A 17,454-nucleotide genomic window follows, 5' to 3' on the forward strand; every position below is an offset into this window, starting at 1 on the left:
GGCTAACTATTTACTCCCTGTGGTTCGGCTGTGGGCATTGGGTAGCCTCAGCATCTATATTCCCACCTTTTTTTAATTTAATATCATAAGTGTGTTTATCCAGTGATGTGATTTGCTGTGTTCTTAGTCGCTGAGTTTCTTTTGACTGTCTTTCATGCCTTCTTTACTTTCTGCTCACGTGGGCGAGGGATGATTTAGCCACCATTTTGTTTTTAGAGACAATGGCGTTGAAGGTTTACAGAGCAGAGTATGACTCGGTGATCTGCATGCCAGGACAAGAAGAACAAGCATGCCAGGCAAAAAAAGTGGCTTGCCTAATTCTACTGACCCACAGACAACCAAAAGGAATCCAAGGGGCTTTGCCAGCCTTCCCTTAACGCCCCCACTGTGAAGGTCCTGGCTCGAAAAAAGTTGAACCATCTGGGGAAAGTGATGTTATGTTATGTGATATATATTTATAACGCGCGTGGATACTCATGAGTGTACCAGCGTGAAGTCTAAAGGGGTATGGAGAGAGACTACCAGGCAAAGAAGTGTGTCTTTAATTTCCTTTTAAAAACGACTGGGACCTGAATAGACCGCAGGACAAGAGGAAGGGCATTCCAAGCCGCGGCAGCCTTCACAACAAAGGAGCTGCCCCCAACCTCTGATACTTGAAGCGAGGGACCTGGGCAAAGCAAAGGGACATGGATCGAAGGAACAAAAAAAGAGAACCGTCTCTGCAGATAGAGAGGGCCGCACCCGTGGTGAGCACGATGGGCTAGAACAAATTATTTAAATTTAACTCTGTCCACCACGGGGAGCCAATGGAGGGATCACAACTGATGGTGAACACTGTTCCTTGACGAAAAGTATCCTTTAACAATGGTCCAGTCTTAGGAAACAGCGCCCCCTTATGAGGGGGTATTTATCAGACACATTTGTCAAGGGAAACAACAGAATCAGCTAGCAAATTGCAAATCCATTGTCTGGCTAATGCTGACCATCACCTACACTAAAATCTGAACTGCAGGTTCCTGGATTTAGTTTCAACTAAGCTTTTAGCCATATCATCGAATATGGACAATGGTGTCCTTAGGCCCAACAGACTGCTCCAGTCACCCAGAAAGTTCACATTTCTGGTTGCATTGAGCTGCGAAGAAGAACTTTGCAGCCCATCCATGGAAATAGTTTCAGGGCTGGATCAAATCAACGTGCAAAGACTTATACCCAGAAAAGACTATAATTTCTACCAGAAAACTGAATATTGTTGGTTATATTTTTTTTGGTATAGATTTGACTGGTATGTGTTAAGAAAAAAATGATGACTTTTAATGCGATCCTTTTTTTATTGAATTTTTGTTTTTAATTGTTGTTATTATTTTAATGAGCACCCTCCCGGCTACCTAAATAGCCTTGCAATTTTTGCACATGCGATGTTTTGATGAAGGAAAAACTTTGAGAGTGCTTTCTTCAATATACACCCCCTTGTAAGTGATGTCTATTTCAGGCTGGGGCATATAGCTTAATTCCAGAAAGCTATTCCCTCAATGAGTGAAAAAGACAGGGAACTGCATGTAGGATGAGACAGAAATAGAGAGCGAGAGATAGGAGAAAACAAGAAGAAGGAGTGTTAAACAAATATGAGGTGATGGTCAGCATGTCTAGGGAGGGAAGGAGGCAGATAAAGGGAGTCAAAATGTGAAAGAAGGGTAGAGCTGAAGAAAGAGAAATAAAGGAACTGGGAGAGAGTAGAATTAAGGTTTGATCGCAGAGACACTGAGAAAGAAATGTAGAAAGTTGGAAGAGATGAAAGAAAGTGCACTGATGAAAAGGGGGAACAGAGCAAGCACTGAATACACAACAGTCATACACTCATGATGATGGATACCGGAACACAGAGACTGCATGTCTTCCAGAAAAAGGACATTTATCAGACATGCAGAGATGAAGGCAGCAGGAACAAACAGTGCTTTAATCTTTAAATAACATCTGTATAAGAACACGAGCTTCTTACATTCATCTGTACGGTAAACATAAATTGTGTGCTATGTTTGCGAAGCACTTGCATATTGTCACTCATGCAGTGAACCACAATGGACTAGAATTAACAAGGACAACACTCTGATTACAAATCTCAGATGTATATTTTACACCTCTTGAAGCCCAGAGCTCAGATTTCTGGAATTGTGACATGGCCATGAGACACGGAGGCGCGGGTACGCTCCAAGCAAGGAACTAGACACTGTCTAAGTGGAAATAAAGTCACATCAGTGCCTGGAAGGTAAACCCCTTTGGATTAACCTGTCTGGAAGTCAAACACCTCTGTGTGTCCCTGGGATTGGTGCCAGGTAAGTACTAAAGTTCCACCAACGCTTTCTGAAGCTGTCTTCAAGGTGGCCACTGGGGGTGTGATGTTCAGGCCCAGACAACATGACGGATGGGGGTGTGATGATCAGGCTCAGACAGATTGACGACTGGAGGTGTGATGTTCAGGCTCAGATCACGTGGCCACTGGTGATGAGATGTTCAGGCTCAGACCACGTGGCCACTGGGGGTGTGATGCTCAGGCTCAGACAAGTGGCCTCTGGTGGTGAGATGTTCAGGCTCAGACAACGTAGCAACTGGTGGTGTGTTGTTCAGGTCAGACAGACAACGCAACGACTTGTGGGGAGATGTTCAGGCTCAGGCAAAGTAGCGACTGGGGCGTGATGCTCAGGCTCAGACAACGTGGTGACTGGTGGGGAGATGTTCAGGCTCAGACAACGCAGCGGCTGGTGGTGTGATGTTCAGGCTCAGACAACGTGGTCACTGGTGGGTAGATGTTCCGGCTCAGGCAAAGTGGTGACTGTTGGTGGGATGTTCAGGCTCAGACAACGTGGCGACTGGGGGGGGGGGGGGATGTTCAGGCTCAGACATTGTGGCGACTGGTGGGGAGATGTTCAGGCTCAGACAATGTAGCAACTGGTGGTGTGTTGTTCAGGTCAGACAGATAACGTAATGACTTGTGGGGAGATGTTCAGGCTCAGGCAAAGTAGCGACTCGGGCGTGACGTTCAGGCTCAGAAAACGTGGTGACTGGTGGGGAGATGTTCAGGCTCAGACAACGCAGCGGCTGGTGGTGTGATGTTCAGGCTCAGACAACGTGGTCACTGGTGGGGAGATGTTTCGGCTCAGGCAAAGTGGTGACTGTTGGTGGGATGTTCAGGTTCGGACAACGTGGCGACTGGGGGGGGGGGATGTTCAGGCTCAGACATTGTGGCGACTGGCGGGGAGATGTTCAGGTTGAGACAACATAGCGGCTGGTGGTGTGATGCTCCGACAGAGACAAATCCAGAAGGGTATTAAATGAAGGACGCATTGGGGCCAAATGAAGAACTTGTGCACACATTAGAGAGAGAGAGGAGAATGCAGCTTCAAGAATGGTGCATCATGAGCACCAATGGAAAGAAGATCTCTCGAGAAGCGGGGTACATTTGGGAAGACGAAGTTTTATGATAGGGAACATTTCAACATGATCAGTGATGAAAATGCAGCCATTTTGGAGGTGATGAGAATAAGTTGGAGTGTTTCTATGAATATTCCAAAATGTTCTGGTGGTGAGTGTTAATATCTTGTCTAAAGTGGGTGAATTAATGTTGTGGAAGGTCCACCATAGAGCACTTCATTGTGATCAATGTTGGAAATGTGCACAGACGGCGTATCCATAGGTGAACCCAACCTGGACAATTACGCGTTTTGACCAATAGGTACAAACATCCATTGTGATTCCTGATTGGGGTTCAGAGAAGACATCATGCACACATTTTCTCACGATACGATGAGATGAGAACACAGCACAGGTAGCAAATGGATGAGTGCTCACTTTGGAGTAACACTGTATTGCAGAAACGTACATCATGCCTTCGGGCATTCACATGCATGTCCAAAATACAAGAGTAACACAAGGGGAAGGCAGTTTGAAGAACTCAGCTCTGGCAGTAATGTAAATTAAAGCAAACGTTTTTTATGTCTCGCTTACAGATAACTTCAGCTGTCTTTTCGCACTCAGGGTTTTTTGGTCCAACCTGTGCTCATAAATCGATAGTTTTCTTGTCTATCTCAATTCCTCCTCTTGATTAGATGGCTTTCTTACATTTTCTTGAGTTTGAAACATTTCAGTTTCTTTGGGCCCGATTCACAGAACTAACTTCAGACTAAATCCTAAACTTACTACCATTTTGGTATTCACAGAAGGCACTTATTTTGGTATTCACAGAAGGCACTTTCTCATTTTGGTATTCACAGAAGTTAGGAGTCCTAACTTTAGGACTCCTAAATGCCTTCTGTGAATACCGAAAGTCTTAAACTTAGGATTTTTCTCAGTTTAGGAGTAGTAAAGTTAGGACTCCTAACTTTAGGACTCCTAAATGCCTTCTGTGAATACCGAAAGTCTTAAAAATAGGATTTTTCTCAGTTTAGGAGTCCTAAAGTTAGGACTCCTAACTTCTGTGAATACCGAAATGAGTAAGTGCCTTCTGTGAATACCAAAATGAGTAAGTGCCTTCTGTGAATACCAAAATGGTAGTAAGTTTAGGATTTTGTCTTAAGTTAGTTCTGTGAATCTGGCCCATTGTGTTCCGACCGGATGAATACATTCTTCCACTCTGTTCCTTTCCCAACACCCACATTGCTAATTAAAGAATGAGGAGTCCTTAACCTCTGCTTAACCACCAGTTCCTAGCTCTCCAAATGCCCCAGTCTGCTGTAGTAGCAGGCTCCCATATTCAAGTTGTTTTCACCATTCCAAGATAGGCAAGCAATATGCACACGCACAATGGTCATCTTGGAATAATTTTTCTTCACCTTTAAAAAAACAGTTTTAAGATGGCCACCATGCATGCTTGTGTATGCAAGGTGGTCATCTTGAAATCTCTTATGTTTTTAAATTTAATAAAAAAAATCATCAGAAGATGACTGTGATGCATGTGCATGCATGTGCAGCAGCCATCTTGTAACGGGTTTTCTTTTAGTAAAAAAATAATAATTTCTCTTTCCAAGATGGCCACTGCACAGGCGCACATGTGTATGATGGCCATATTGTGATGGTTTTTCTTTTAGTTTATGAAAAATCATTAGAGGTTGGTCACCGTGAGAGTGCGCACATGCAAAGGCAATCTTGAAATTAGCTTCTTAAATTAAAAGAGAAACATTTTAAGATGGCGACCACACACACATAAGCACTCTTGACGGCCATATGGGAGAAAAAATTGTATTGTCAAAGTCTATATATTTCACGGGTGAGACCTATTGGCTTTGCCAATGTTGGTTTTAATTATGCCTTTTACCCTAAGAACTGAGATTCTGCTGGAGTATTACGCCTGGAATCCGTTCTTCTAAATATGACTTAAATGCCAATTTCCAGGCCCTGGTCAGATGTTCATCCAGTGTCCATCAGGATTTATCCCACAAGATCTTATTCAAGGGCCACTCACCTTCAATGGTCCTGATGACTATTTTGAGGGGAAAAGTTCAAATGGGTTTCATTCAGGCTTCTGTTACTGCTTCTGGATGCATACCACTCATTATGCATGGGTTTTGTACGTAAAATACAGCTGTGCAGTTAATACACTGTGTGAGTTTGTGGTCCTGAAACTGAACGCTTATTCTTAGTTTATGTGGGTGCTCTGCCTTCACTGACCTCCCCCTCCCCATCTCAGACAACCATAGCAAGATTCGAAGAAGGAAAGTCCAGTGGAGGAAGGTCACGGGTACCTCAGGCACAGAAAAACTGCCCCGATCACAACCAGTGTGATCTCCAATGGCAGTCTGTCCTACAGTGAAGGAATATAGTGTTCATTCTGTGTGAGGCCTCAAAGGATTATTCCATTGCTCTCCCAAAATTACTCAGCTCTTTCTGGCATCTTTGTGTCATGTCACTTACAGAAATACATAGACTTACTTTGTTAAGTTTTTGTCGATCTTGTCTCCCATTTCCCAGGTTAAAACTCGAAGCATCCACTCCTGGGAGAAAACAGAATAAACATGGGGGCAATGAGAAAAAAGAAGATATATTTCTAAAAATGCAGATAAGGGGGTACTAGGCATCAGGGACCTAAGATGAGTAACTCAGACTTTTGTAATAGGAGGGATTGGGGGACTTGGGCCAAATGTCTCAAGATGCTGGATTAGTCTGGTATTTGTGTGGCCAAGAGGGCCTTGAATGTGGTGACATAGTCACTGCTGCACAACTTTAGGACATTAGTGGCAATCAACCCATCACGTAAACTGGGCAGTAAACTCTCCTCTATTACGCAACAGATTTCTGATCCGATCCATGTGAGACGACAGATACGACACAGTAACCTCCGTTAGTGCTTAAATTTTGAAGCATTAGGTGCAGGGGCCCATAGTATTTAACAGGAGAGCTCAACTGGAGCTGTCAATTGCTGGGTTGATAATTACCAAGGCTTCCTGACCTTGAGACCACATCAAACCTCTTTCTGCCATCACCCTACAATTTCTGTCTCTTTATCACTCCCTGGAAGGCTTTTTCATCCCAGCCTTCTCTTTTCAGCCTTTCTCTTGCCTTGGGTGAACATCTGATGATGAATAAGTCCCAGTCCCCTAAAATTAGTGTTGGTTGAACCACCAGAAACCACTAGCACAAATTAAGCACTCGCCTGTGGTTGCCTTTGTTTTGGTCCCTTAAAGTTCTCTATAGGCCTCCAAAGACCTCCTTTGTTTTGACCACATAACACACAAAGATCTCAGAGAGATAAACAATGACTGAAGTGACCTTAATGAACCTGAAATGTTCTAAGAGCCACTAGAGTCCTTCAATTCTAAGTAGACATATTTGACATTCTGTAGACATATTTAACAGCAACGTGTTTGAATGGCAATTCTGCTATCTTTCAGAGATTTCAGTGATTTAACGAAATGCACAGTAATACAAGAGCAGAGAGAGTAATGCAAATTCAGTGAAAGTGATTCAACAGCAAATGTGACAGAGAGGGCAAGCATAAGGAGCAGGGGTGGGCGGAATGTCTCATTCCGCCTATGGAATTGGGGGAATTTGGTGACTCTGTATTACTTTTGCAATGCTAAGTTCGCTGCATGGCAGAATTTGTTTCCCTCTAGGCTCCAGAAATGTGGGCTGGTGAGCGAGATTTGGTGATCTTCTCATTCAGGCGGTCACGGGAGGTCACGAGCGGTCGTGGTCAGAGGGCTGCTTCTCGAGTAGATTTGCTGCCACTGGAGTATATTTTCTACTCATGCGGCAGCAAAATCAACTTGAATAGCCGGCGCTCTTCAGCAATGCATGATGCAGTTTTCACTGGTTTTTTTTAGTTTTGTTTGCGCTATTGGCACTAAATTGCAACACAAGCAGCGGGACGTCCATATTTTCCATCCATTGGAGTCACTCCGTGGAATCTAGCGGTGTTTTAAGGAAACTCCGCGGAATTCCACAGAGTGAAACTCTGAGAGTTCATCCCACCCCTAATAAGAAGTAGTGTGCTTTGCCCATAGCAGACTCAAGTTGTAACTGCGTTCAATGTGAAACTCTAAACCGGAAATGCTCTTTTGCAAGTCCTAACAACAGACTGAAAAATCGTTTAAACGATATTCCCTATAGACGTTTTGACCATCATTAAGTTCTTAATATCAGCCACATAAATGCCCCTCATACTTTAGAACTGGGTTCAGTGATTATTATAATTGATTACATGCATGTCGACATTCTTGTAGGGAGATCATTCTGTTAGGTCGAGGTTTGTTAGCCTGTGTTTAGGAATCTATGTGTTTTTTCAAAAGATGTTTTAGAAATCTGTGTTTTTACTCGCTACCAGCGGTCTCTCTTCTGCTATGGCGGAGGAGCGCCCCCCCCCACCCCCCAAATTCGGCAGGACAGGAAAAATAAAACAACACTCGTTTTATTTTTCCTGCCGAGGCTTGAGGGCGGGGCCTGATGGTGACAGACACTGAGGGGAGTGGTAGTGCACTCCCATCACTGCGCATGATGGTTTGGCCGGCCGTTTCAGGCGGACCAAACCATCATGCGCAGTGAAAGCTCTCTCCAACCCAGCAAAGCAGCTGGGTTGGACAAAGCAGGCACAGACTCACAGTATGTCGTGGAGTGCAAATCAATGGTGCTCAGGCCAATCCTGAAGCTGCTCTCATGCATGAGAGCAGCTTCAGGATTGGCCGCAGGGCATTCTGGGAGTCTGTGCCTTCCTGAAGACGTGTTAAGAGGAGCAGATGAGCAAAACGGGAACGGCTGCATGTACGTGTTTAACTTAAAAAAAATATTTTCTCCCCCTGCGACCCCTAGTGCCCCTTACCCCTGCCTCTCCTGCCCACCCGCCCCCCGCTCCTCCAGCATACCAGCCACTCCTACACGCTACCCTAATTTTCCATTGATGGGTGCAAGCTGTCACTATGCTCTAGTGAATTATAATAAATCTTTTAACAGACATGTCATGTACCAGTGAGTGCTCAGAAGCATAGCGACAAACTTTTCAATAATTTTGCCACAAGCGGCAAATCTCAAAGCGGTCAAAACTTGCTGAACAAGTAGGGTCTACAGAAGGGGTTCTTTTAATCAAAGACTAAATCCAGGATTGTTTCAGACAATCTGGACCATTGCATTGGCTCTTCAAACTAATGTTACACAGTATCACTGAGAGTGACTGTGATTTCCTTCATCCGAGTGATGTCAACCAATGGAAGAAGATGAGGTGCATAGGGCTTTTAGAGGAGGAGCGAGGTAGGCCAGTGCTGGATATTTCGATAATTAAATTGTTTATGAGTCAGCCAGTCTTATTATTCAGGTAGAAGTGAGGGTGGATCCATGAAGGTTAATCATGATATGTGTGGGGTTTTTTAGAACATTTTCATGGGAGTGAAGGATTTGTTGGGAGGACTAAGAGGCTTTGGCCACCGTCCATCTTGCTAGAGAGTAGCCCTACAAACTGTGGCACAGTGGAAGGTAAGGGTGCATATTTTACTGATATTAACCTGGTGGTAGTCTGTGAGAAGATGTGTCTAGGAGAGGCAGTCTGGGAGAGGTTGTTTTTTGCTGTCAAACTACACATTTAGGTTAGAAGGAAAGGGATGGGGGGGTGAATTTGGGAGTCAGACATTATTTTAGTCTTGGCAAGTAATGCATTTCCAGGCACAAGGCCATACAGCCTGAAACGTCAGTCAGTCAGTGAAGTTTGCGTAGTGTGATGCTGCGAATGAGAGGAAAGAGAATATTTTTTGAGTTTCATTGTCAAAGAGACAGTGCAAGGAAAATAGATCATTTCACTGAGACAAGTGGTTGAAAGTAAGGAGAGATTAGGTTGGAAAACATGTAATTATGGATTCTCATGTGCATTACCACAGGCATAAAAGTGTGGATAACAAGGGCACAGAAGAGGATCAGTCGATAATGTAAGAGGAGAGCCCGGTCAGTATGATCCCTGTGGCAACTAACTCAGACACGGTTGTCAAGAGGGCAACACTTAAATGCTTGAGAAGCATGAGGATGGAGGAATGTTGTTTGTGTTGGGCAGTGATTGTGAATTTAAAGACTTGTGAGATATGTTTTAGAGGAGTGAACTATGATTTTGCTAAAATGATTTAAGGGAGAGATTCAGTCAGCAAGAAATCTGAAAGTCACAGTGAAATTCAAGCCGACAATATTAGTGACATGAATGGTCATTAAGAGTGACCTAAAGTGATCTGAAGTTTTTTTTAGCTAATGGTCAGCTACTGTGAGATAAAAGTGTTTAGCTATAATAATCTGAAAGTAAGTAAATTGACAAAATAAAAGTGGATAACCAGAGTGATGTAAAAGAGTTTAGACAAGGCAATCTAAAGTTGGGCAAGAAGACAACCCAAAATGGAAAGGCAGTGATCTAAGTGTTAGAATAATCTAAAAGCAGGCAGGTAGAGTGAGTAGAAAGTGGGCACGTAGGGTCATCTAAAGTGGACACCTAGTGTATTTTAGATGGTTGCAATTAGAGTGATCTAAAAATGAGCATCAAAACTGACTTAAAAGTGGGCAGCTAGGTGATCTAAACCTGGGCAGCAAAAGGCATCAAAAAGTGTGCAGCAAAAGTAATGTAAAAGTGGGCAGCTTATAGGATCTAAAGATAGATTGCTTAAATGATTGAAAGAAGAGCTCCTAAAGTGAGCTAAAGGTGGGCTGCTGGTTGTAGCACAGGTTTCGCACTTGTGCAATTCATGGAGAACAGTCACGGTATTATAAGATCGAGTTGAAAGGAATATCAGAAGAAGCGGTCATTGTTCGAAGATTTGGCAAATGGATCTATCAAAGGGATGCACAATTCAAATCAAGCAGCCAGAGGGAGGCCAGAGTGCTGTAGAATAGAGTAGTCTGTTAGCGGTCAGGGCGCCCCGCAAATTCTAAGAACGACTAGCGAGAGGGGTATTAAAGTAGCCTGAACCATCTAAGAATGTGAGGCCAATGGCTAAAGATCAAGTAGTCGGAGTGATAAGGAGCAGACAGAGTGATCTAAAAGCAACCTGCACTACACTATGAGTGATCATCCAGACTGAGTCAGGAGACAACAGCAAATTTGACAAATCCATGATTTCACAGCTTCTGGGAGTGAGCTGCCTGAGCAGTGTGAGAGCCGAAGGTATTTAAAACCAACAGTTACACTTCAGAAGACCTGGTTGTTCATGAAAGCCAAGAAGCCAGTGATATTAAAGCAGACAGAGTTATGTAAATGCGCAATACAAGATGATGTAACAACCGCCAGTGCTGTAGAACCACAACACTAGAGTGGTATGAGACAGCAAGTTATCTAAAGTCAAGAGAGTAATGTGGTATGAGAGCAGCGGGTTATCTAGATGTCAAGAGGATAAAGTGATGTGAGAGCAGGAAGTAACTTGAAGCAAAGAGGCTAGGGTGGCATGAGAGGGACACGTTATAAAAAGCCGCGAAGCTAGGGTAGTATGAGGCAGCAATTTATCTAAAGTCAAGAGAATACGGCGGGCTATCTAGACGTCAAGAGGGTAGAGAGATGTGTGAGCAGCGAGTTATCTGAAGCAAAGAAGAAGTGGTGGTATGAGACAGCAAGTTATCTAAAATCAATAACCTGGGGTGGTGTGAGAGCAGCGTGGTATCTAAAGCCAAGAAACTAAGGTGGTATGAGAGAAGCAAGTTATCTAAAGCAAAGAACGTAGCCAAGTCCAGACATGGCAATACAAGGAGGGTGAAGATGAGAGATTTTGTTACGGGGGACTGATTTTACAGCAGGCCACCCACCACTCATTTCCAGCCTCCTTTAGGTATTTGGCCACGCCGTCAGTTCTGGCTTTAGAGCAGCGCCAATGAGATCACACTGAACATTACTGACCTCTGCCTCAGGGAGGAGGGAGGGGAAGTACATCCCAAACATTACTTTGTTTTACTTTTCATCCCAGCACAATTTCCTTTTCCTTCCTCTATTTCCCCTCTAGTTCTGCGGTGACCCAGATAGGGTAGTGGAAGAGCAGTAAGTTATATAAAGCCAAGAAGACAGGATGAAATAACAACAACAAGTTATCTAAGGCGAAGGATATGTAGTGATTTAAAAGCGGTAAGTTATCTGAAGCCAAGAAGATGGGGTGGTGTGAGTGCAGCAAGTTTTCTAAAGCCAAGCCGTTATAGAGTGATATAAGAGGAAGCATCGAGGGAAAACCAAAAAGCCATCCTATTAAAGCAGTTATCTAAAACCGAGCAATGATACAATGTTAGAGTGGCTTAAGAGCAAGCTCCTTACCTCTGACGTGATTGAGGGCCACTGTGCTGTGCTTCTTGTGAACGTCCACTCCCGATTGCTGCAGAGAAGCGAGAAAGAGCATTGCCTTTTTAGAGGAAAGGAATTGAGTCATGGTGATGTGTGATGTGAGATCCATGGCGGCGTGTGATGTGAAAGATCCACGGTAGTGTCTGGTGTGAGAGATCCACTGTGGCGTGTAATGTGAGAGATCCACGGTGGCGTGTGATGTGAGAGATCCAGGGTGGTGTGTGATGTGAGAGATCCACGGTGGCATGTGATGTGAGAGATCCACGGTGGCGTGCAATGTGATAGATCCACGGTGGAGTATGATGTGAGAGATCCACGGTGCCGTGTGATGTGAGAGATCCACAGTGGCGTTTAATGTGAGAGATCCACGGTGGCATGTGATGTGAGAGATCCACGGTGGGGTGCAATGTGAGAGATCCACGGTGGCATGTGATGTGAGAGATCCACGGTGGCGTGTAATGTGAGAGATCCACGGGGGCGTGTGATGTGGGAAATCCACGGTGGCGTGTGATGTGAGAGATTCATGGTGGCGTGTGATGTGAGGGATCCACAGTGGCTTGTGATGTGAGAGATCCATGGTGGCATGTGATGTGAGGGATCCATGGTGGCATGTGATGTGAGAGATCCACGGTGGCGTGTGATGTGAGAGATTCATGGTGGCGTGTGATGTGAGGGATCCACAGTGGCTTGTGATGTGCGAGATCCATGGTGGCGTGTGATGTGAGAGATCCATGGTGGCGTGTGATGTGAGGGATCCATGGTGGCGCGTGATGTGAGGGATCCACGGTGGCATGTGATGTGAGGGATCCACAGTGGCGTGTGATGTGAGAGATCCACGGTGGCATTTGACGTAAGATCCATGGTGGGGTGTGAGGTGAGAGATCCATGGTGGCATGTGATGGGAGAGATCCAGGGTGGCGTGTGATGTGAGAGATCCATGGTGGAGTATGATGTGAGAGATCCACGGTGGCATGTGATGTGAGGGATCCACGGTGTCATCTCATGTGAGGGATCCACTGTGGTGTGTGATGTGAGATGTCCACTGTGGCATTTGACGTGAGATCCATGGTGGCGTGTGAGGTGAGAGATCCAGGGTGCCGTGTGATGGGAGAGATCCAGGGTGGCGTGTGATGTGAGAGATCCATGGTGGCGTGTGATGTGAGGGATCTATGGTGGCATGTGATGAGAGAGATTCATGGTGGCATGGGATGTGAGGGATCCACGGTGGTGTGTATTGTGAGAGATCCATTATGGCGTGTGATGTGAGGGATCCATGGTGGCGTGTGATGTGAGGGATCCATGGTGGCGTGTAATGTAAGAGATCCATGGTGGCGTGTGATGGAGAGATCCACGGTGGCGTGTGATGTGAGGGATCCACGGTGGCGTGTAATGTGAGAGATCCATGGTGGCGGGCATTGTGAGAGATCCATGGTGGCATGTGATGGGAGAGATTCATGGTGTCGGGTATTGTGAGAGATCCATGGTGGGGTGTGATGTGAGGGATCCACGGTGGCGTGTGATGGGAGAGATCCATGGTGGGGTGTGATGTGAGGGATCCATGGTGGCGTGTGATGTGAGGGATTTATGGTGGCGTGTGATGTGAGGGATCCATGGTGGCGTGTGATGGGAGAGATCCATGGTGGGGTGTGATGTGAGGGATCCATGGTGGCGTGTGATGTGAGGGATTTATGGTGGCGTGTGATGTGAGGGATCCATGGTGGCGTGTGATGTGAGGGATTTATGGTGGCGTGTGATGTGAGGGATCCATGGTGGCGTGTGATGGGAGAGATCCATGGTGGGGTGTGATGTGAGGGATCCATGGTGGCGTGTGATGTGAGGGATTTATGGTGGCGTGTGATGTGAGGGATCCATGGTGGCGTGTGATGGGAGAGATCCATGGTGGGGTGTGATGTGAGGGATCCATGGTGGCGTGTGATGGGAGAGATCCATGGTGGGGTGTGATGTGAGGGATCCATGGTGGCGTGTGATGTGAGGGATTCATGGTGGCATGTGATGTGAGAGATCACCCTCTGCCCTCTCTTACCTGCAGCTCTCTCTGCACTTCTTATGACATCCCATGTCCTCCTTCACGAAGTCGCTGTACAGCTGTAAGTAACAGTACACTGCATGAGGGAGAGAGGACATGTCTTAGGAATGAGGCAAGCTAAAAGGGGCACGTAGAGGACACATGTAGGGTGTAAACACACAATAGTGGAAGGGTGGGCATGGTGCACAGTGCAGTGTGTAGCCACCATACTTGAAATGTTTGTGCAACTGAAGAACGTACACAAAATAAATCACAATACAGCATCCTACTCGTGAACTACAGCATTCTGCAAATAAAACACATCATTATCTGCCAGGTGAGACAAGAGGCCACACAGAGAGGAATGCAAGGAATTACTTACTCCAGTTTGGATACAAGTTGTAGTTACAGAACTCTGCCCCTAGGGGTAGAGGCTGGCTGTAGTGGGCACATCCACACGACTCCACCATGGCCGCCTGGAAGCAGGAATGAATGCAAATCTGCAAGTGAATGAGGAAAAAAAGCATTGAAAACCAGTGTTCAGGAACGATGATCAGGGAGGCTGGGGTGCTACTTCACTGAAGTCATAGAGATTGTGAAAAATTGAAGTATCATAAAAGGAACAAATGTAGCAAATGAGCCACGCCCAATCAGGAGGAGAGTAGCAAAGGGTGCAGTAAATAGCCTGGGGTGCATTTCAGGAAACGCTGTAGCAAACATATTACTAAGGCATATTATGGTAGGACACTCTCATTTGCAAACACACTCACAGAACTAATCTGAGACAAAATCCTAAACTTGATACTTTTGGTATTCACAGAAGGCATTTAGTAGTCTTAAGTTAGGATTTTGTCTTAAATTGGGATTTTGTCTTAAATTGGGATTTTGTCTCAAATTAGGATTTTATCTTAAATTAGGATTTTGACTTAAATTAAATTTAAGTTTGTCTTAAAACAAAATCCTAATTTAAGACAAAATCCTAATTTAAGACTACTAAATGCCTTCTTTGAATACCAAAAGTAGTAAGTTTAGGATTAGTTCTGTGAATCGGCCCCTATGTCCATTGAAATGGCCACTAAATTTGCACAGGCAAGCAGTGTTACTGATAAAACCATGTAGCGCACTAATGATAATGTATAGAAATTGGGTTTCAGCGAATATTTATCATGTGTTCCTCTCCAAGTACGGTGTTGTGATTGGTTTTGGTCCTAGTAAAATCATTGTTTCTATCACACTTCAGAATTACAAAAAAGTGTGCTCCACACGTTCTTTCCTAACGGCTGATCTATTTTGAAATATTTTTACAATTTATTTACGAATTTTGTTGTGTTTAAAAATTGACACTCTGCAGCCTTTACTCCCTGTGCCCCTGCAAGATTGCCACATAGTCCTCCCACTTTGCAGTCAGAGAAATATAAGCAAAGACCAATTTCTATGTAAAAAGAGAAAGCAAGAATTTATGACAAGACACCTCCTGGCATGTGCCTCTGTCTCTGACCGCACAGAAAACGTGACAAAATAAAAACAAAACTTAAAGGCATCTGAATTGCTTTTTCACGTTCTGAATTTCAGCATGGTTATTTTGGGGTGTTGCAGCACCCCATGCACCCTTATTTCCAGATGCTATGTTGATATTGGATGAAAGTAACTTGAAAATAGAATTGACAGATATGAACTGCACACGAGGCACACCAAAAGTGCCAACCTAAGATTCCACGATGGATATGAGACAGGAACTACAAACACCCAGACTTGCTGAGGGTGTTAACCTCTGCACAAGAAGACAAAGGGTGGCTACAAAACATGTGAAAGAGGCTCCTAGAAACCTCAGAATGGTCAATACATTCTGCATTTTATTCAGGAATTGAACTGTGAATGTGTGAGAGAAATGCAGACATTCCTCAGTAGCAGTCAAGACTGTATAGGTTCTCTTGCTAATTCAGGGCACAAGGTTTGAGTTGAGGCAAAAGGTGTTTGTGGAATTGGATTTGCTTCTAGTTCAGTTGCTCTTGCCTGTAAAAGAACCAGAATTAAACTGATGACCCTAAAAAAGCAATGGGCTACTGGTGGACTGGAGATACCCAACATGGACTTCTATTATGTGGTGACCCAGTTACAGCATGCTGTGCATTGGCTGACAGACGATGACAACTGGGAAAAAGCATTGCTGCGTGGAACGCATGGGTAACATGCCCTAGATAGTTTACTGATGTGGGGCAGAGGGGTCCCCACATCACCTCTTTGTCATAAGGCTGGTTTGTGATGTTTGGGACAAAGCGATTAAAAGAAACATGAGACACATTCTTTGTTCGCACCAGCTATGCGGATATGGAGCATTTATCCCTTTGTGCAAATTGATCGCAGTATCTCGGTGGAACGTTGGAGGCAAGGGTGGCTGTCAGACACTTACAAACTTGTACCCCAATTTTTGAGTTTTAGTGATGCACAGGAGATTTTTAACATAGGGACCAGTCATTTCCTTCAATACGCGAAAATAGTGTGTACGGCTAGAGATATATGGCCCACTTTTCGGGATGCCTAAATGTCAACTTGAACCATGATCAAATTACATGCCTTGTCGAATTGTAGAAAGCTATTTATGTTCCTATGAAAAGTTCTTCGTGCTGACAGACATCTGCATAGCTTGAGAGTACAGCTCAAATGGCAGGAAATCGTGTCTGATCTCATTACAGAGGAGGACTGCGACAAACTGTGTATTTTAGTAAGGCAAGTATCTAGTAATGCTCAATTAAAAGATATTCACCATGTCAACGTCCACATGACTTACCTGACCCATGCAAAACTTAGCAGGATCTACCTGGGGTACTCCTCCAGATGTCAGAGCTTGTAGGAGTTCATACACCTTACCTGTAAATTTAGAGAGGTGAGGAGTTTCTGTTCAGGTATACTGGCTAAGCTCGTACTGAGTCCAGGTGGAGTGGTGCAGCGTACGATACTACACTGTCTTTGGGCCTGCTGCCCAAGAAGAAAAGGCTGAAGATGGCTAGAAAATGTCAATTACTGGAGGTGGTCCTCTTGAGGAGGAAAAGAGCTACCAATCAATCATAGCATTTGTAAAGCGCACTACATACCCGATAGGGTCTCAAGGCGCTGGGGGGGTTAGGGGGTGCTGCTACTGTTCGAAGAGCCAGGTCTTGAGGAGTCTCCTGAAGGTTAGAAGGTCTTCGGTCTGCCGTAGGCGGATGGAGAGGGTGTTCCACGTCTTGGCGGCGAGGTGGGAGAATGATCTGCCGCCGGCGGTCTTTCTTCGGATGCGGGGGGACGGTGGCGAGGGCGTGGTCGGCGGAGCGGAGCTGGCGGGCGGGGGTGTAGAGGCTGAGTCGTCTGTTGAGGTACGCTGGTCCGGTGTTGTGGAGTGCCTTGTGTGCGTGGGTGAGGAGCTTGAAGGTAATCCTCTTGTTGATGGGGAGCCAGTGCAGGTCTTTCAGGTGGGGTGTGATGTGGCTGCGGTGGGAGATGTCGAGGATCTGGCGTGCTGAGGCGTTCTGGATGCGTTAGAGTCGTTTCAGGAGTTTGGCCGGGGCTCCTGCGTATAGTGCGTTGCCATAGTCCAGCCTGCTGCTGACGAGGGCCTGGGCGACCATCCTTCTAGTTTCGGTGGGGATCCACTTGCAGATCCTGCGAAGCATGCAGAGGGTGTTGA

General features: G+C 45.2%; 1 protein-coding gene across 1 annotated transcript in view; it reads right to left on the reverse strand.

Moving 5' to 3' along the window:
• SCNN1G (sodium channel epithelial 1 subunit gamma) overlaps window positions 1-17,454 on the reverse strand; it is a 74,692-nt gene that overhangs the window by 2,751 nt on the left and 54,487 nt on the right. Inside the window, exons 8-11 of the mRNA XM_078664168.1 lie at window positions 14,173-14,290; window positions 13,809-13,887; window positions 11,738-11,795; window positions 5,920-5,981 (exon numbers count right to left, since the gene is read on the reverse strand). Coding sequence (XP_078520294.1) covers window positions 5,920-5,981; window positions 11,738-11,795; window positions 13,809-13,887; window positions 14,173-14,290 — 317 coding nt within the window. The remainder of the gene's footprint in view (window positions 1-5,919; window positions 5,982-11,737; window positions 11,796-13,808; window positions 13,888-14,172; window positions 14,291-17,454) is intronic.

Source organism: Lissotriton helveticus, chromosome 10, assembly GCF_964261635.1.
Source record: "Lissotriton helveticus chromosome 10, aLisHel1.1, whole genome shotgun sequence".
NCBI lineage: Eukaryota > Metazoa > Chordata > Amphibia > Caudata > Salamandridae > Lissotriton > Lissotriton helveticus.